This window comes from Benincasa hispida, chromosome 5 (genome assembly GCF_009727055.1).
Source record: "Benincasa hispida cultivar B227 chromosome 5, ASM972705v1, whole genome shotgun sequence".
NCBI classification, from domain to species: Eukaryota; Viridiplantae; Streptophyta; class Magnoliopsida; order Cucurbitales; family Cucurbitaceae; genus Benincasa; species Benincasa hispida.
Window position 1 is genome coordinate 39,230,754 of NC_052353.1, and position 21,528 is coordinate 39,252,281.

Sequence of the window (21,528 nt, forward strand, 5' to 3'; positions counted from 1 at the left end):
GTAAAAACCATGATTTTCCTTCGTTATCACCTCCACGAGAGATTAAAAATGAAGTATCTTATAATAAAAGATCCTTGTATCTTGTGAAAAAAATTTGAAAGAAAGTTATTATCATTAAAAAACAGTTATTCTTCCTAAAGTTCATTATGACTGGATGCATTTGAGGCTACAAGATTTTAAATGAGTAAGTAATTAAAATTCCGCATTATTTAACATTAGTTCAAGATTGTTGTTATGCGGAGAGAAAATTATTGATGATGATATGTTAGAGAAGACATTTTCTACATTTCATGTCTTGAATATGCTCCTACAATAACAATATCGAGAGAAAGATTTTAAACAATATTCTGAACTAATTTCATGTCTTATCGTGGTCGAACAAAATAACGAGTTATCGATGAAAAACCACAAAACTCGACCAACTAAAGCAACACCATTCCTTGAAGTGAATGTTGTGAACGTTAACAATCATGGTCGAGGTCGTGGGCATAGTGGAGGTAGCAGAGGAAGAAATAATTATTATTTCCATGGTGGTCATTCTAATCATTCAAATTTCAAAACAACCACATAAAATGATGATCACAAAGGAAAAACTCCACAAGGTAAGAGTTCAAAAAGTGTTGAAAATAAATGTTTCCTATGCGAAATGACTGGACATTGGTCACGTACGTGTCATACGTCAAAACATATAGTTGATCTCTATCAAGTATCTCCGAAGGAAAAAGATAAAAGTGTGAAAGCAATTTTTCATACCAGGATAATAACATATATGACTCATCCCATATAACAAATTTAGATGTGGTGGACTTATTTGAATCTCCTGAAGAGAAAATCGACAGAATTGATGAAACATCAAGTATTTCATTTGACTTTGAAAATATCTAGTTTAATGTTTTTTTTCTTCTCTCTTACTAGATGTTAACCTTTGTATATTCCAAATGTTGTTTTTTGTATTGTAATTATTTTCTTTTAATGAAGAAACCTGGATCATTTTCATATGTGGGGTAACTCAAAAATGGGTAAAGAAGATCTATGTCTGACAGACAGTGCAACTACACATACAATACTTACAAGTAGAAAATAATTTTTCAAACTGACAATGCTAGAAGCAAAAGTCAATACGATATCAGGTTCTGCAAACCTGATTGAAGGCTTTAGGTTTTTTCCTAGTAAGATTTTAACAAGACATATTTCATATATATATATATAATGAGCATCTAAAAGGGAGCATTATAAATATGATAAATAGCTGTTAGATGCCTATGCTTAGTGTTCGATGCTAAATGTCATTTTTCCATTACCACATATGTTGCCCATCATTCAACCACCTATGTATAGTGTCCAAGTGTGTCACTTCCTCCAAAAAGAATGGAGAAATTCTTCTTTTGTGATTTTATTTATTTATTTATATATATATATTTATTATAATATTATATTTTCTCCATATCCATGTTCCAGTTGTGCGATGTTGTAATCCTCAATTTTACAACAAAGAGTATATTTAAAAAAAATGTTTCAAATAACTTTATTTTTATTCATAGGTTGTCATAATTTTTTTTTTTTGGTTATTTTTATCTTGTCAAAATATCCTACCATAATTAGTTATTATCAATTTGAAAGTTTCAAATGTTTCTATTACGAAATTTATTTTGAATTAAGCAGGTTTGAGAAGCAATGACAAGGGAACTTTTTTCCCTTTTATTTTTTTTTTTATTATTTTTTTAAAAGTTTCAGTTGGAAAATTTAAAACACATTATTTCATTATTCAAAATTTTTAGTAGGAAAATTACAAAGCCATCCATTTTGTTTTGTTTTATTGTTTTTAAAATAAATAAAAAAAATCATCATAAATGGATTTTTTTGTTTTTTATTTTTGGAAAAATTTGACATAATTCTTATATTCATATTTATTATTTTTACACATTATTTTATTTCCAGGTTTTGTTTTTAAACCCATCAATTGCATACATATAATTTTGATTCATTTTTCGCTCTTCAACTTTTATAAAATTTCGACAGCATTATGGAAGTTATTTTATGGATCTTTCCATTTCTTATATTTTTAGTATTGCTTTTTAAATAATAAAAATTGCAATATGGAAAGGTTATTATAGTAATTGACATATTATATAAAAAAATTCTAATTATTTCTTATCAGACAGATTTGCTGACTTGTACATATCGGAAGGCTTTAACATTTATGTAATGTGTAATTTTTGGGTCTTATTCTGAATGGATAATAAACCCATAATTCAACAAACATCCAACTTTAAAAGGCCCAAAACCCAGAATCATTCTCCATTTATCATGACTTTAGGCCTTAATTTAATTGAATTTAGTCTTAGTTTGTATGTTTTATTTATCTTTTGTTTTGAATTTTTTTGTCTTCATGCATTCAAAATTTTTAAAAATTTATTCCTTTATTGTATTTAGACTTAAATTTTATATTTAATAGAACCTTAAACTTTCAATTTTGTATTGGTGTAGATTTGTGAATTTTAAAAAATATTAAATAAGTCGAAGATTTATTAGATACAAAATTAAACATTCAAAGGTCCATTAGACATAAAATAGAAAATTTAAAGACTTATTAAACATTTTTTAAAGTTGAGAGACCTAATGCACACAAAATTAAAGCTTAAGAATTCTATTATTTTTGAAAGTTCAGTGACTAAACTTGTAATTTAACAATATCTAATTAGACATTTTTTCTTGTTATTAATAACGTAATTTTCATTGTTAAATATAAATAATTGATTAAGTACTAATATAATATAAATGTAATATGATTTATATAATTGTGTGAATAATTAAATTAATTTATCTACTTTTTTAAAAAGAATAAGAGAATTATATTTTTAGTCCGAAGGTTTGAAGTTTGTTTCAAAATTGATCCCTAATAGAACAAAATAATAATTATCTTTGAAAAAAAAACATAAAACAGGTTCATAAATTAATAATAGTTTAAATTCAACATAATATTTAGTAAAAACTACAATTGGTTTCATAGTTGATACTTATATTATTCAATATATTTTGACTAATTATTTAAATTTGAATTTAGTTGTTTAATCTACCCTCGCATATGTCACAACATAAAATATCGAAGACATATTCTCCCATTAGTACCACATTCAAGTTAAAGTATACACAATTATTTAAAAAGACACTACAAGAAATTTGACCTTTTATATCGTTTAGACAAACTAAAACAGATGTATGATGTCAAATTTTTTTTATAAAAAAGCTAGACCTTTAATGTCGATTTTAAACTAACATTAAAGATATATTTTAATGTCAGTTTTAAACTGACATTGTAGATAACCATTTATTTTTTTAGTAAAGTATTCTCACTTTTTCATTTAATTTCTCTAATAATTTTCTTCTTTCTCCTTTCTCACTTCTCTCCTAGTTTTCTTCTCTCTTATTTCTCACTTCTCTCCTCCAAACTCTTTTGTTACCTTTGACTTTATCACACTCCAAATCCTTTTCGTTCATCCGTCGATTGTGGATAAAGAGTTTGCTGTGGTTTGTCGTGCAAACACGACCTCCATTCGTCAATCCAGCTCTGTGTGTAGATCCAACCTCCGTTTGTCGACCCGACTTCGTGTGCAGATCTAGCCTTCATTCGTTGATCTGGCTCCGTGTGTAGATCCGATCTCTATTCATCGTGCAAATCTGGTTTTCGTTCGTCGATTTGACCTTTGTTTGTCATTAATCGTGCAGGTCTCCACTTATCGTTCGTCATTCGTGTCTCCGTTCGGCGTTCGCGTGTCTGCTGTGGTTTGGCCTTTGTTCGTCACTTGTGCAAATTCAGATCTACTGTGTGTCTTCCGCTTCGATGTGCATTCACCATATCTAGTCGTGGATTTTTCGGATCTGATCGTCCATTACTTTGATTTTGAGGTATGAAATGCCTTCTCGTTTTAGTAATTGATGCACACTTATACATATATACATGAATATCATTCTTCTTCTTCACCAACATTGAGTATAATGTATTCTCTAATATCTTTACTTTTTCTGAACTAGTTGCTTGAGATGGTTTTAATAGATTTTTTTTTTGTGCTTTGTGCTTAGGAAATCCACTTTGAGCTTGTAGAATTTGTGAAAGTGAAGAATGTATTCTCTAATATCTTTTTTTGTGAACTAGTGCTTGAGATGGTTTTAATAGATTTATTTTTGTACTTTATGCTTAGGAAACCCACTTTGAGATAGAATTTGTTAAGGTGAAGAATGTATTCACTAATACTTTTTGTGAACTAGTTGCTTGTGATGGTTTTAATAGATTTTTTTTGTACTTTGTGCTTAGGAACCCACTTTGAGATTGTAGAATTTGTTAAGGTGAAGAATGTATTCTTTAATATCTTTTTTTTGAACTAATTGCTTGAGTATGGAGTAATTTTGTGTTTCATTTCACAAAAAGAAAAAAGGAAGCAATTTTGTATTTCATTTCACAGGAAGATTTTGAGTATGGAGTACATGATGGTCATCACACTTACTTTGGAAGTGAGAAGAAATGTTAGTTCATTAACATATGTAATTGGTTTTTTTCCATGCTTTGTTTTGCTAAATCTTTGAAATTTAAATGTCAGAAAAACTTGTTTCATTAACACATGTAATTGATTTTTTCCTCAATTTGTGCTTATATAAGTTTTCGTCAATTTGTGCTCAAATTAGTACGAAGTTGGTTTGAATATTATAGTGTTTAGGAAACTCTAGTAGTTCTGTTGAGAGAAAATTGTTGTTTGAATATTTTGTTGGAAGTGCATTTCTTTGAATAGGTGTCGAAGTAAACAAATTTTGGCTTTGTTGTATAATGATGTCATGCTGCCAAAATTTTTCTAAAGCATAAGAGTTATTAAAGTTAGTTACAGGTTAAAATATGGTAATGTTCCCTAGGTTCTTTCTGTTCTTACTTCTAGATTTCATTGCAATTGACCCAATCAAGATTTCTTCTATTAAAAAAGTAGTGGTTTTACTTTCAATTGCTTGCTTCAATTATTGTGAAAACTTTTGTAATTAGGCATAAAGAAAGATAAAGACTTTCTTGTAGCAATCATAGGTATTTTGTGATTGAAAGTGCTTATTCATTAGTTAGCCTATGGGATATATCTTAGATGCTCAGCTGCGAACATTTACAAAACTCGAGTAAGTTTTTATTTCATTTATACCATGATTTTGTTTTCTTCTTGCCTCAATTCATGTTTTCTTGGTCCAGATACTTCCTAAAGTGTTATCTTCATTTTCTTGTTGCAGGTATTCTTAGGATCTCTGAGTTTGAAAGTGCATGAGAAATGGATCAGCTATGAAGCATAACTATGATGCATTTTCTAATTCTTTATTACGTTCCTTCCTTTCTGGCAAATGTATTGAACTCGACTTTGTTAGTAGCTATTATGATTGTTTGGTCAAATTGATACAACAATTTGTGGACAAATTTCCATTGTTATCTAATTTTATTTTATTCTTCTAATAAGTTAGTTAATATTGTGTTTGGTTAAATCATAATATATAAAAGCAACATTTTGTATATGTACATGTAAGAGAAATATTATTGTTTAAAAAACATTATTGATTTGCACGTGCTTAAGCAAAAATATATATGTTGTTAATGTTGGTTTTTAACTCTTCGATCGACATTAAAAATGGATTGGACATTTAAAAAATGAGGTATTAAAAAAAAATATCGGACAATTATTGAAAAAATTGGAAAAAAATCGACATGGAAGATAGTGTACAATGTTAGTTCTAAACTGACATTGAAGATCGTGAATAATGTCGCTTTTCAATCGACATTGAAGAATATTGGCATTGAAATTTCGGTAAGCTATAATGTCGGTTTAAAATATTAAAGATAACTGAAATTAAATACCTTTATAACACGATCTTCAATGTCGATTTTCAACCAACATTGTACCCCTATAATGTCAGTATTAAACTGATATTAAAACCCAATTTTGTAGTAGTGAAACGATCATAAAAAAAAACAATACTTGCCAAAGTGAATACAATTTAACAGTAATTTACATATATTAATTCTGTTGATGTTAGAAGTTTAAATTTCAAAAACTCCATTTGTTGCCCTATAGAAAATACTTAAAAAGCTCACACTATCTTATCCATGACCGAACGTTTCAAAATAGTGTTGTTTAACCTTTTGCTTTGTTTAATCTTTTGCTTGCGTTGGCATCATAGTGAAATTATCGCATTAGCCCCTCTCTTTTCAACTCATCTCATTTCTCTTTAGTTTGTGTTAGGAATGACTCAGCCATTTAGGCTTGACTTATAACAAGTCTTTTCATGGGAGAGAGTCTATTTGTCTCACACATTCCACGATTGTGAGTTGGGAAGTGGGTATATATATAAAAACTCTTAGGAGAGTTAGGAAGATTTCACATAGGTTAATAAATAGTAAGATATATTCTTCCCATCCAAAATAAAAATTTATTATATTTGTTAAATTGATCAATTGATCCATGTATTGTGATTATTTAACGTTGTAGATAATTTTCTCAAACACAATGTTTAATGCAGCCAAGGTATTTAATTACATAAATTTTCTTCTTGTTTGTGATTTTTTAGATGTGCAGAGATCTTAGATGGATATAAAGAGAAAAGATCGTAAAAGTTTTAAGAAGGCCAATACTTAGATTGCAACGATAAGTTTATTCTAATTCACAAAAATGGATTTATTTGGTTGTTAGAAAGTAAGTTCTCTTTGTAAATTTTATATCATCTTTACTTAGGTTGTCATTATATATATAAAATGAAATGATTAACCTTGCTAGCTGTCAAACTACTTCAATCTTCTTATTCTCTCTATTACAAAAGTGTGCCACTTGAATATGAATAGATAAACAGAAAGGGAAAATGCTAAGAAAAAAAGGATAGTTTTAAGAAGATCAGTGAGAAATGATCAACACACCGTAATTTGAGTGGGTCAACAGAGATGTTTAAGTCAATTTTGCGAGCGGAATTCATTCCACTCTAAAAGAGCCTTAGACAGAAAAGCAAAACGAGGAAGAGGTGGCTTTCTAGGGTTTTAGTAAAGGATCTCCTGCAGGGAACGATGCTCCTTCTCATGCCCGTTTGCCAACATCCAGAAAACTCGCCTTCTGCTATTTTCCACTCTGAAGTTTCGTACTCAAGTCTTTTATTTATTTATTTTTTTCTATTTTTTGTGAGATCATATACATCATTTCTGGTTAAAGATTGGGCTTCAGTTTAAGGAGGTTCGAATTGTTTGATATAGATTGGTTCCTTATTTTTTATTTTCAACATTCCATTGGTGGTTGATTCAATGACAAAGGTTATTGTACATGCTTTCTCTTTATTGAGAGTTTGATTTCATTGCTATCTTCCTTTAAATAATTTTCAGCTTTTCTATTAATATGGAAGATAAAATGGCAATTTTCTTTTATGTTCACTCTTAAGTTTTTTTTTTTTTACCTCTAGATAACTACTCTCAATCTTATTTCTTTCTAGGTTTCACCTAAAATTGCATAAAACCGCTAAGAATCAAATGTCATTACTAATTCCATATTTAATGTCGGTAATTCAATTGTGATTTATTAAAATGAGTAAATAAAATGTGTTCAATATCAATCAGGGAATATGATGTGCAATTGGTGTTCATGTTTGTTGCTTAACAAATATATAAATATATATAACTTATAAACTAAAGAAGCAAATTATAAGGTTATATGGGCTATCCTTCTTGATCTTTCAGTTATTTGTTTGGAATCAACATTCAACCGAATGAGTACTTAAATTTTATGAACACACAACCGTTGTAAAAGCTATAGCATGGTCTCCTCATTTTCATGGACTACTCGCATAAGGGGTGGAACTGCAGATCTGCATGGACACCGGACGTCAGGTAATTAATGTTTTATCTCTTTGCTTCTGTAATATTTCTTTCCATATGTTATTATGTGATTCAAGCATGAGTTAGAAGAAATCTTTTAGACTCAACCTCCACCTAAAGTAATTCAAGAATTGTCTATTTGAGATGCAGATCAAATGCTCGCACAAATTAACAATATTTCTAGATTATCGACTTCTTGCTAATATTAATATTAATATAGGGAGACGTTTTTGGTGTAAAAAATGGTGGGTTGGATCCCCTTGTAATTTTATGCTCCCAACCTGGCATATATGTTGTCTAGTTTCATCAAAATAATACCATGAAGGTAGTAGTTCTTGTCTGCTATCAAGATTTATCTCAATCTCCTTGGACCTTTTTGTTCCTGAAGTTTGGATGTATCATTGAAGAACCTACTTAGAATATTTGTTATCTGGGGAATAGTTCTTCAGTGGCCATACTTCAATGTCAAAGTTTACGTAAACCGTATCTTTATTTTATGTGACTAGTGTGCAAGTCAGCATGGTCCAAGAATGCTAATGAACTTGTTAGTACTCATGGGTTCTCCCAAAATCAAGTAATAGTCTCAAGATATCCAACTATGTCTAAGTGTCCCCTCTTTCAGCCATGATCATATTATGTCATTTTCCAATCTAAATTTAATATATGCTCTTATGGAGTTGGCAAATTGGTTTCTTAGTAATTAATCTAATGTTGATTTCTATATGGTTACTCTCGTTTGACTTGTATTGTGTCGTATCTAAAGCAATCTTGAGTTGATTCCTGATCTAGAGTGAGTTGGCTTTTAATTTGGAGTTGGTTATTGATTCATGATTGAACTATTTATGCTTTAATACTTTCGGATTTCAATTTTTGTTAAAAGATTAAGTCAAGTTTGACTTTAGGCAGTTTAACAAAATAATAATAATAATTCAAGTAGAGTGGATATTGATTTGTTCAAATGAAGCTTACCAATGTTTAGAAATGAATAATTTATGATTAATTTGGTTATATATATTTTAAGTTTTTATTGTTGTGTAGTATTAATCTCTTCCAACCACATTGTAACCAAGATTGCTTTAAAGTAAGTTCTTTGAGATTTATTAGTAGAATAATCTCCTCTCAGCATCTGAATAAATCCCAAATAGGATATCTTTGTTAGGGACCAGCGTAAACAAAATTTTCCTAACTTAGCTACCACAATTTTTCGCCAATTTTATCCAGGCAATCAAAAGATGATTTTTTTATCTATAACTACGGATAACAAAAATTCAGACACACACAAGAACAATTCAGAGCAAAACAATTTTAGGGTGTTGTTTCATTTAGGCAATAGAATGAATATGACATACAATTGATTGAAATTGATAGATTGAGGTTAGAAGTTCTAAAATCAGAAAATCCTCCCTCGAGCTCAAACAATCCTAATAACTACTCATCAACTCGAATCTCTTCTATCGCTTGAATAGTTACAGCATTAAGACTCTTCAATCGCACCGCTTATTATTCTAAATTCACTCTCATGCAATTTCGAATAACAATCTAAATTATTGGGTCTAGTGAATTAATTTCTCTCTCGAGACATCTAATTAACTTAAGTTCATTCAACTAATGGCCAATTAATCAAAAGCATTAAACACAAATAATTTAGAAATCCATGCAAAATCAATCAATTGTAAATTCAATATTCAAAGTAGCATCCCAAAAAATCCACAAACATCCTAGAAACAGAGTTTAACCACGCATGATTCTGATAACAATATTCGACAAACAAACAATCATTATGGTGAAAAATAAATTAATAAAGAAGAACGATCTTCTCTCAATAGGTTTGAATCTCAATCACGATCTTCTTGACTCTCGCCACGAATATCGGATTGTTCTTCAACAAAACTGCACAATCACGATCAATTTTCCCATCACGATCAATTCATAGCAAGAAGACAAAAACAAAAAGAAGACGAAAAGCTTTTTTTCTTTTTTTGAAAAGCTTCTGCCGAATAGGTGCTTTTATTATATGTTAACCAATGGCAGAGCATGCCCTTTTATACAGAGGTTTTATGACCCAAAAATGAGTTTTTTCAATATTTACATAATGAATTAAATAATCAGAAAGAATAAATGATAATGGCCACATGTCACAAATATAGTGCAGTCACTCCCAACGGTTTCACATGGGCCTGGTGCAATTTGTTGAAGGATATTCTTCATCTTCAGACTGTATTTTGGCTTTCCCTTTTTCCAAATAAATTGATTTACTCCTTACATCTATAAATGCTCTCAGATCAACTATCAATCAAAATCTTGAGTCTTCAACTAAAAACAATCAGAATTGCTCTTTTTCGGCTCTTGTACGAACTAGAATTTAGGTAGTTGCTATAATGAAGGCCTCCCACCAATACTTAATAGGCATCTCTGCTTGAGCTAGTAAGGTTAGTCCAATTTCAACCACTTGTCGATGTTTTCGTTCTGTTCTCCCATTTTGTTCTTATGTGTAAGGACGTGAGAGTCTTACTTTAATACCTAGCTTGTCACATAGTTGTTGAATAGGTTTAAACTCCCCACCATTATCAGATTGTAAACATTTAACACTGACTCCTATTGAGTTTTAACTATGTTGTGAAAATGATTAAATGCTCCTATTACATCATTTTTTTTTCTAAGAGGATATATTACAAACGATACATATAACATGTTTTACAGGTTTTCAGATCAAATTTTAAAAAATTACAAATGATACATATAGGATCCCCCGACGCACTCTAAAACAGCGTCGGGAGTTATGATGGAACTCTGGATGGCTATGTGGCGTCAGGAGTTAGGGGAACTCCCGATGCTTACGTGGCATCGGGAGTTGGGGGGAACTCCCGATATCATTTAAAAGTGCTTTGGGAGATCCTCTCCCGACGGGTTTCTCCCGACCAAACTCCTAACAACCGTTTATGCGTCNAGATCCTCTCCCGACGGGTTTCTCCCGACCAAACTCCTAACAACCGTTTATGCGTCGGGAGATCCTCTCTCGACGAATTTTTCACACTTTCCTGACGAAATGTGACGTCGGGAGAAGTCAGATTTCCTATAGTGAACGATCTCCCCTCAATAGGTTTGAATCCCAATCATGATCATCTTGACTCTCGCCTCAAATATCGGATTATTCTTCAATAAAACGGCACGATCACGATCAATCTTCCTATCATAATCAATCCAAAAACGCTCTCAGATCAACTCTAAATCAAAATCTCGAGTCTTCAACTAAAAATGATTAGAATTGCTCTGCTTCGGCTCTTGTACGGACTAGAACTAATATTGCTAGTGTTGTTTAGTTTAACGTGGTTTATTGAGTAATTTCAAGAAACTAAACACTATGAGCAATTTGTTCGAAAATGATCAAAAACTCGGGGGAAAAACTCTAATTTTGAACAATTACGGGTTGGCTATGGAATTAGGAAGAAACCAAGGACCCAAGATCAAGAAAAATGGTAAATTTAGAAGGTAATTCAAGGAAGCCAGCGTTGGAGGAACGTTTTATATCTTTTTAAGCATGTACCTATTTTTTAAGGTTAGAAGATTAATTAATTTTGAGAAAGTGGAGTTGTTATCCTCAATTTATTGAGATGGTGGAATCCATGTCATTTCTTTCCTTTCCTTTCTGTTTTCTTTGTTTGTTTGTTTGTTGTTTTTTTTTTTTTACTTGAATTAGTAATCATGTGTTTCTACTCTGCTTGCTAAACCCTTGTAATAGTATATGTCTTTACCAAAATAACATTAGGTTAAAAACATTTTCAAGATACTTTTTGTGTGCTTTTTCATGCCTTGATGAATGTGGAGTTATTATAATGAAGCTTTTTGTTTTAATTTTTATTAATGCCCCTTCTATCCTAATTAATGAAAATAGATTGAAGCTAACTTATGCAAAAACACTTTCCAATACAAGTAGTTACTAGTCAACTTTGCAATATCATTCAGACTAATTTTTGTTCAGCAATTTCCTTCTATCCACAGAATTCTTGTTCCACTGCTGCTTTTGTACAAGTTAATATACAATTATTATTTATGTCCCTTGCTTCTGTATTATTTCTGTGGTATAATCTTTTTGTTGCATTGCTTTCATCTTCTTGATTACATTCGACTTTAAGCTAATCTTCACCCATTTTTTTACTAGTGTTGGTTCTTTTAATTAAGTAATTCATATTTAATTGAATTCCCTTGCTTTATGGTGTTGCTTTCGAGAACTTTCCAAGAAAGGTATATTTGTCACACTTTTCTTCATTCTCGACTTATTCATTTTGAACTGAAGCAAGTAGGTTGTTGATAGTGGATAGAGAGGGATGTCATAAATATCTAAGTGAATGGAGGATGAGCAAAACAATATGGAGAAAAGCACATATACATTCATAACCACTATTTGTGAGATTGATAGTAGTGCTATAGGTACCAATACTAAGGTTCATAATTTGTGAGAATGATTCCACATTTTTTTTTCCTTTTTCCTTTATTGAATTGGAGAGAATTTTTGTGTGTATTGTGGGATATATGAAACTTTTGTTTGCTCATTAGGAAGACAAGTACATATTTTTCACTTTGCATCATGAAAGTGCAATTGTGTATTAATATCTTTTAACTCAACTAGTAATTATTAGGTTTTCTTTTTTCAATCATAGTATATAATTCTAGTTGTACTATTATATCTTTTTGTATATCACTACTAGAGTGCTACTCAAGTGAGGTAATATATCTAGTGTTTCGTCTTAGGAACATGGAAAACAAATTTTATCTAGATACCTATTTCTTTGTGCTAATTTGATCATTTCATTTTTCTAAGTTATATGATACTTATGAGGTTTTGAGAGTAGTGTCATTTAGGCACATTTTAAGATTTATGTGATATTGATTGTAGTTTAAGACATTTAAGTTTTTCAAAGGTCTCGGGTGATCTACATTCCTCCTCTCTCCCACCTCCAGTTGAAATTGTTATGTTATATTGAATCATGCCTTCTGACCTGGGGATATATAGGTATAACTCTCTGCCTTTCTGTGCTTGTCGCTAGTAAAAGCAATTTGTGTGCATTTGAACTCTTATATTTCATTGGATATTATTATGTTGGCTTATGAATGATGTTTTATTTTGTACTTGAAAGCTTATGTGTTTTTCTTATGCTATTGACATATTAGAAATCAGAGAGGTTACTATATTCTTTTTTTGTTGGGTGGAGTTTGAATGAAATGAACAGGAACTTATCTGAAGATTGTGCATTGTTATGTAAACAACGGGTGGATTAGCTTGTAAATGAAATCGGTTCCAACTGACTCCAAGTGTGTAGTTGTGCTCTTGAAAATTTAGTCATTTCATAGTTTTGTTTGGAATGTTTTGGTTTTACTTTGGAAGAGTTGTGTATCTATGTATCATTTAGGTACTTTTTAATAGTTTTCATGGCCAAAATTAGGCTAAGTTTATTTTAAAGAACATTTTAAGTGGTTTATTCATGACATTCTTTCGTTGTTTTAGACACTAATTAAATTTACGTTTAATTTGTGTCTTAATGGTGAGCGACATACACAATGACAAATGTCTTGGGTGCTAATGCTTAGATCGTTTTTTCTTGATTTCTTCTATTCATAGGGGTTAAATCTAATTGTTTGTTATATTTCATTTTCTGAAAAGACACTACTAAAGGAGACCAATTTTTTTTTTTTTTTCTTTTCAATCGGTAAGAAGGTAGACTTGCCAACAAAACATGATGCATTTTATGGAGGCCAAACTCAGAAATGAAGACGCAACTGGTGAAGGACTCAATAATGCATGCAATGTCTAGACCACTAACACAACTAAGTTGGAGTCATTTAGATTTTTTATATCAACGTATTTTGTAATTTATAGAGTATGTTTTGTTTCATCTCCAAATATTTGATACTTGTACCATATCTCTTTTTGTTGGATAATTTGAATCTTGTATGAATGTTTGTTTAAATATATACATTTTGATTACGTGGATTACAAATATTTTCTTATTTGACTTTTTATGTATAGCGAAGTATAGAACATTATAATATTAATATGAATATATATATTCAATAAGTTATAAAAATGCAATTATAAGTATTAAAAATTTATAAAAACTATGAAAAGGAAAAAAAAAATAACATTCGACAAAAATAATTTTGTAGCTTTTTTAAAATGCTATCTTTCATTTTACGAAGATCAAATTAGCTATTTAAAACTTGTCTTTATAGTTTTTATAAAATGCTATAAAAAATGTAGCATTTCATAGCATTTACCAAGTATTATAAAAGAATAATTTTTATAGCATGTAACTAAATGCTACAAAAAAAAGTTGGACTTTTTATAGCATTTTTAAGACGCTATAAAAAGTCTCAGACTTTTAGTGGCATGGGATGTTATGACTTTGTTTAAAATTTTATCAAAGACCTATTATAGCATTTTTTTAAAGTTATTGTAGGTTTTTTTCTGTAGTGATATTACAATCTACAAATTCTTAAATAAAATTATTAGAGAAGAAGATATATAATAACATGTATTTCATCAAGCATCTAACATCATTCATATACTAAACTATTATAATCCCTAGTCATCTCGCTACACATACATATCATATAATTTTTTTCAGAGAAGGAATTGAAATATTATGAATAATTTGAACTCTCAATATCTTCTAATCTTTCATTTTTTTCATGTAGGCAAATTAATTGCAGAAATATATATGGATCATAACTGAAATTATTAGATTTCAATAATATTGCAATCTTTGAATCTATTCAAACTTGGCTGCAGCTATTCCAGGCCTTTGAGTATTTTTACAACCTTTTTGATATGTTAAAACAGTTCTAGCTAAGAATGTTTTTTCCCTCTTTTTTTAAAAAAAAAAAATAGAGGAAATTAGCTAAGAAGTTATAAGCAATATGTATATAGATATAACGGGTGGGACCAGTTTGGGGATGGAATACAATCCTCGACCCCGTTAAACCAATGGAGAAAAAATTTTTCACACTCTCCCCAATTCGAATTCTCCATACAATCGAAGATTCCTCACCTCGTTTAGGCCAAATACTTGTGGGGTCCCGGCTCCACTGGTTAAATGGACATATCTTCATTCACGTTATCTTCTTAAGATAATTTTACTTGCTCTAGTACATGAGTTTCAAGAGCCTAATTGTCTCATAGGATAGAACAAACTACATTTTCTTATAGAAGCAAGACATCGTTTACAAGATCCAACAAACTCTACTTTGTGGAATAAACCCGACTTCAATAAATTTATAAAAGGTAGAAAGGTTTTATTGAAGAAAATATTTATAGAAATGTTAAAATGTAATTTCAAGAAGGTACATATTTATAGGTTAATTCGTGGCTATTCGAATAATCACGTCTCTTTTTTAAGTTAGATAATATTTTAAAAGAAAGAATATACATAACTCATGGGAATTGAAAGGATACAGTCACATTCCATTTGTTCAAATATTTCTATTCTAGGCGTGAAAGGTGAAAGATAATTTCTATATAACTTTGAAGAGAATACTAGTAATTTTGAAATCATTGGCCTAATTTGTGGGGCTCACACCTCATTTAAGTAACATGGCATGGTTTTCCATATTAATTTTCATCAAGTAAAGTTGTTTGGACAAGACATTTAGCAATATATATAATATATAGAACCATGCTGGCACACAGAGCAGGGCATATTTATTTCAACCAATCTAATTACTAGCTACTTTTGCTTACAACTCCCACATTCATTATATTTGGTATCATTTATTAAAAACATTACAAACATTTATGTTCAGCTACCTAATCTTTAATCTTAGCACAAACAGTAGTGAATGGTCAATGTTAATTCAAAAAGAAAAATAAAATATAAATGAATGATACTAGAAAATTTCGGACTTAGGGGCTCTTTATTATATGTTGTTAAATTAACATGATCTTTTATGTGCACTTTATCAGTTTATGGGGTATTTTCATATAGTTCTTATTTTTGTCATCGACATAAACGAAGTACTAGTTGAGATTTATTTCTTGAGGAAAGCTTTATATATATATATATATATATATATTGTGTGTGTGTGTGTGTGTGTGGAATATGATTTAAATATCCCTCCAAAATATTAAATGTGATAAATATTGATAGGTCCCGATCGAAGCATAGCTCAATAAGTTAAAGAATGTTGAATCCCACATATTGTTAGAAAAAATCTAGTAGTATTATGTGATGACAATATTGTTAGATAAAGATTACTAACTTGTTTGATATTCACATACAGTTAAGAAATAGTTAGCAGGCGTGAAAAAGTCTATCAAACTTGATTAATGCACGTTATAAAGTAGTGTATGTAGAGGCATGTTGACACTTTATTATGTGTTTTTACATGAAGAATATAAATAATATATGATATTTTTTGTACTATTAATAAATTTTAAATTTAGTCCATTACTTTTAATAAATCTTAATATATTTTAGTCTTCTAAAATTAATTTTTTATCAAAAACATTTTTTGAGAAAAATTAGCAAGTTTCCCCAGATTAATTTAGAGAAAACACATGACTAAAATTGAAATCAAAATAAAATAAAGTTAAAAAGTATAAGCAGCAAAATGATATTTTAACATTTTTATTAATTCTTTCTTTTCTTTTGCTTTCTAGATCTAAAAATTCAAACATTTAACATTTTTAAAATAGGACTATTTATAACATTAATTTCATTAGTAGCTAGAACAAAGTTATAGGGTAATTAATTATGAAAAGTGAAAATTCGAACTTTTATATATATATATATAACTATATATATATATATATATAAATAAAGGAAGAGCCAAGAAAAATGGGTAACAACATCGGCTAAAGGTATATATGTTCGAGTTTTTTTCTTTTTATGAATACAACATCTGGGGAATTGGGAATTGAATCTCTAGGGACGGAGCACATCCCAACAACACTGAATAAAGCTCATTTTGACAAATATGCTAGAGTTTTACTATTATAAATTGATTATATCCCAATACAAATGGAAGTTACTATTACATACATTTCACAAATTACCATCCTCAACTTACTATCTTTATTTTTCATTGCTTCTTAATAATATATATAAATTTTGTTGACCAAAGATATAATAATAAAAACACACAGAAAATAAGAGAAAAATAAACATCATATTGAATGAGAAATTTAATGCGGGACAAGAGCCGCGTAAGTTCTCATCTCCGTCACTTTCCTCGCCGGCCGACGGAGTACGGCGGCCGGATCTTCATTCAAATACCAATTCCCTTTACAAGGAATGTACTTCATTGACTTCTCATCCTGACAGTACTCAACATTGGTGAAGAAATGGGTACATTCCTCTTCCGATCTCTGCTCCGGCAGACCCAAAATGCAGTTTCCAGAAACGTCTAGAACTTTCTTCGAGATCAAGTTCCGGCAGACGGGGCCGACTTGGGTGAAGAAGTTGTTGCGGAGAGTGAAGTTTTGGAGGTTTGGTAACTTGCAGACGGCCTCCGGAACAGCGCCGTAGAAGTGGTTGTCGGCGAAATTGAGAAGCTCCATTTTGGCTAAACAGGCAAAGGAATGTGGGATTGGGCCGGTGAGGGAGTTTTTGCTTGCGTCGAAGAGAACGGCATTCTCTAAAAGACCGATCTCCATTGGTAAACAGCCGGAAAGCTTGTTGTCGGAGAAGAGGACTTCGATTAGGTTCTTCTTTGTTTTTCCGATTCCAATGCTTTTTGGGATCGGGCCAGTGAATTCGTTGCTGGCGAAGGTGAGGTACCTTTTGGAAGAAAAGAAATATTCACTTTCCTTAATTAAGTTGTAAGGTTTAAGTTCCTTTTTTCTTTTAAAAAAAATGTTTAATGCATGGTTATTGAGTTATTGAAATATGATAGATATGTTTTATTTTGGTCTCTAAACAAGTAATTATTATATTATTTGAAGTTGGATTCCGTCACACAAGTTGTTTAATCACATGTTTGATAGGTTTTAAAATTTCAATTTTATATTTAATATATCTCTTCATAAATTGAAAATATATGTATACATAATTTTAAAAATTTTAAAATTTATTATGTCCAATGAAAATATCTACATTTTCAATTAGATCCATAAATTTTACTTTTGGTATTGGTAACGTCTTTTCTTTTCTTTTCTTTTTTTTTAAAAAAAAAATTTAGGTTTGATTTCTCCCCATTTTTAATTATGATTTTCATCTTTGTTAAAGAAAATTGATCAATTGGTAGTATTAATTTTTTAAAACTTAACTTGAGTTTTATAAAATATGTAAATTAAAGTAAATAATAAAACATAGAAACTTTGAGTAGAAATAGTGTTATGAATTTACTAAAAATAAAAAACCAAATGATTATCTAAAGATGCCATATAGACTAAATTTATAATTTTAAAATGGACTAACTAGACAAAAATTATACATGGGAATGCTACAATGTCGGATGAATTTGCATATTTCCTAATAATTACTTGATATGATTTTGAAATATTTTTACCATTTCAATCCATATTTAAAGGTGGATAAAAATTAAGTACAACCTCGTTAATATATATATAGTAAGAAAAATAAAAAATTTACGTAACAAAATTTTATCGGTGTGAAATTGTTAACCACATTATGATAGTCGAGATAAAAGAAAAAAAAAAAAAACTTGGGTGCAATCCAAACTCTGCACCAATAAAAATCTGCCACGAGAAACTTTTTTTAAAAAATTATTTCACTATGTAAGAAAATGGCATGAATTATGTGCAGCCTATTACCCATGAAAAATATTAAAAAAAAAAAATTGGATAAACAAAAAAGTAATTTATTAGTTAAGAAATTGGAGGGGCATACCGAGCAGGGGTGTTGCCAAGGTTAGCCGGAATGTAGTTGTTAAACTTGTTGTTGTTGAGGAAGATAGCAGTGATAATGTCCATATCAAACAGCTTCTCTGGGACCGGACCACAGAAGCCATTGAACCGAATGTCTAGGAACGTGAGTTTAGTGGCGCCGAGGACTTGCTTTGGAAAATCGCCAGTGAATTTGTTGTTGCTAAGATCGAGCTCGTAGAAGAATCTGAGATCGGAGATGAGTTCAGGGACGGTGCCGATGAAGTTGTTGGAGTTTGCATGGAAGAAAGTGATGTCTGGTAACTGGTCGATGAACCCATTTAGAGTTAGCTTAGAACCGCTGAATTCGAAGTTGTTGAAGCTCACTCCAGCCACCGCCTCGCTTTTGTAATCAGGAACTGTGTCGCATATGAATCCTCTGTATTTGCAAACGTCTGACCCTTTCCACGTCGCTGTGACATTATTTGGGTCAAACTCGATTCTTGGTTTGAAATTATTTATGGCCTTTAATGCAATTTTGGTTCGCGATGGTGGAGGTGGGGTGGGGGCGGGGGTGAGGGTGGGGATGGGGGCGGTGGGTGGGGGTGGGGGTCGGGGTGGAGGTGGAGGTGGAGGTGGGTGGCGGTGGTGGGCGGCGTGGCGATGGGGTTGGGGGATGGTTGGCACAAGTAGGAGGAGGAGGTGCTGGAAGAGGAGGGGGAGGAGGGACAGCGGAGGTGAGAGGAGGAGGAGGACGCGGAGGTGGAGGAGGACTCGGAGGTGGAGGCGAAGGCGCGAAGTTTGGTGGAGGTGGAGGTGGAGGAAGTGGAGGAGGCGGAGGTGGAGATTCTGGTGGCGGAGGAGTATGCCAATAATAGACAAAAGAACAGTGTTTTGTCATGTTTTACTTGAGGATCAGTTTTAGGCGACGATTCATCGGCGACAATCGCCGCCGTGTAGAAGAAAGAGAAGAGAAAGAGATTAGAGATAAATAATAGGGCAAAAGGTGAGGGTTTGGCCATGTTTCCCTCTCTTTGGCATCCAAATTTGTGGTACAATTTATTTTCTCAAATCGTCGGTACACAGATGACATGGAAATTATATAGAAAAAAGGAAAAAAAAAAAAATGAAACCGAGCAAGAGTGTGGTAGCATTAAAATTATATGTTGAAAAGTCAAATTTATGAATAATAAATGCTACGTGGGACAAATTTTGTTTGTGGTAATACTTAGTATATCCCAAGATGCATCTATCTTTATGCTTCCCTCACCATCACTCATATTAAAAAATAATTAAAATATTTTTCAAAAATAAATAAGAATAATTTATCAGGCTGTTTTTAAATATAGAAAAATAAACCAAAATATTTACAAGATATAACAAAATTTTAGAACTATCAATGATAGACATTGATAGACACTGATAGACTTATCAATATCACTTATAGAAGTCTATCAATGTCTATCAACGTTTATTCTAAAATTTTGCTATATTTTATAAATATTTTCAACAATTTTACCATTTGAAATAATTTCCAGAATTTGTCACCATGTAAGTATTTTTCTTTTGTTTCCATGTATTTTCACCTTTTTTTTTAAAAAAAAAATTCAATTCTCTAATTACTAGCTACCTTTTGAATTTTAGAGGGCATTTATTTGGCCAGATCATAAATTTTCATTGTTTAAACATTTGAATAATTCATTTAGTAGCAAAACCCTGTGTGGTTAACTATATTTATGTTTGTGAGAGTTTTTGCAATCAGCAGAATAAATCGAAAGAAATAAAGAACGAACATCAAGATATATAGTGGTTCGGAGAACCAGTTTGAATTAATTTTATTATAATCAATAAGGAATTTACAAATTACAGATAATCAATAATAATCACCAATCTGTAATTTCAATATCCACTGATACCGAGAGATATGCACTAAGACATCGTTCCTGACAACCGAGAAACAACCGTGCAAAAGACAACCCAAATAACGTGCACTATCGCCTCTGACCGGGAACACGCACAACCACCCGCATGCCTTTCGTGTAGCTGAAACGGCTGTGGCGAGCCCACGCCGAAACCCGCAGCACCCACAAGAACTAACCGGAACTGATCGCGCGATAGATCAAATTTAATCAACTTTTCGAATTGTAGATACCCAGCTTGAACTAATTTTATTATGAGCAAAGAGGATTTAACATTACAGGTAATCAACAATGATCACCAATCTCTGTAATTTCAATATCTACTGATATCGAGAGATTTGCAACTAGACGTTCATCTATGAAAACTGCAAAAGATGTAGCCCACATAATAGCACTCACGCACTCTGACTGGGGAAAACCACGTGCAGGACCCGCGTGTTCTCTTCTGTCGCTGACAACTAGCGAGGCCCCACGCCGGAACCTAACACTACTAGAACCCACCGGAAAACTGACCGGCACAGTTATGCGAATCGAAATCGGAAACTTCAAGCGTATCCGGACAACAGCCTGCCAAGCCGACGGACACAAAACCACAGATGTCGCGACTGCCACTACCGTTGATGTCATAGTCGGACGAAAACCGCTGGAACGTCGACTCCCTCTGCTCTCGACGATTGACTGCCCCTTTTTTTTGGTTTTTCTCTCAAGCTGCGTGTCCCCAGAGGCTGCTCCATTCCTCTGTTCAGTCGACTGCGCGTTTTTCTTTTTTTTTTTTGAAAAAAAGATCACGATTTTTTTCAGCCCTATCAACAAGATGGATATACTTTACAAAATTGTTCACTTTGCCCATAATTACGAGATGCAGTTGAGTAATTTTCACCAAAAAAAAAAAAAAAAACCCATAAAAACACCACTTAAAT

At 31.4% G+C, this 21,528-nt stretch overlaps 1 protein-coding gene across 1 annotated transcript; it reads right to left on the reverse strand.

Moving 5' to 3' along the window:
* Positions 1-16,820: 16,820 nt before the first annotated feature.
* Positions 16,821-19,711, reverse strand: LOC120077325 (uncharacterized protein At4g06744-like). The gene is made up of 3 exons (XM_039031207.1): positions 19,598-19,711; positions 18,715-19,538; positions 16,821-17,643 (listed from the first exon to the last, which is right to left on the reverse strand). Exons 1-3 carry the CDS (start codon positions 19,709-19,711, stop codon positions 17,049-17,051), a joined length of 1,533 nt encoding a protein of 510 aa, XP_038887135.1. The 3' UTR covers positions 16,821-17,048.
* Positions 19,712-21,528: the final 1,817 nt, after the last annotated feature.

Excerpts from the sequence above, each read along its gene's own strand:
- LOC120077325 (XM_039031207.1), bottom strand. The coding sequence starts at position 19,711 with ATGGCCAAACCCTCACCTTTTGCCCTATTATTTATCTCTAATCTCTTT. Across the intron at positions 19,539-19,597 it reads CGCCTAAAACTGATCCTCAA|AATCTCCACCTCCGCCTCCT; the intron begins GTAAAACATGAC and ends CTCCGCCACCAG. Across the intron at positions 17,644-18,714 it reads CTTGGCAACACCCCTGCTCG|GTACCTCACCTTCGCCAGCA; the intron begins GTATGCCCCTCC and ends TTCTTCCAAAAG.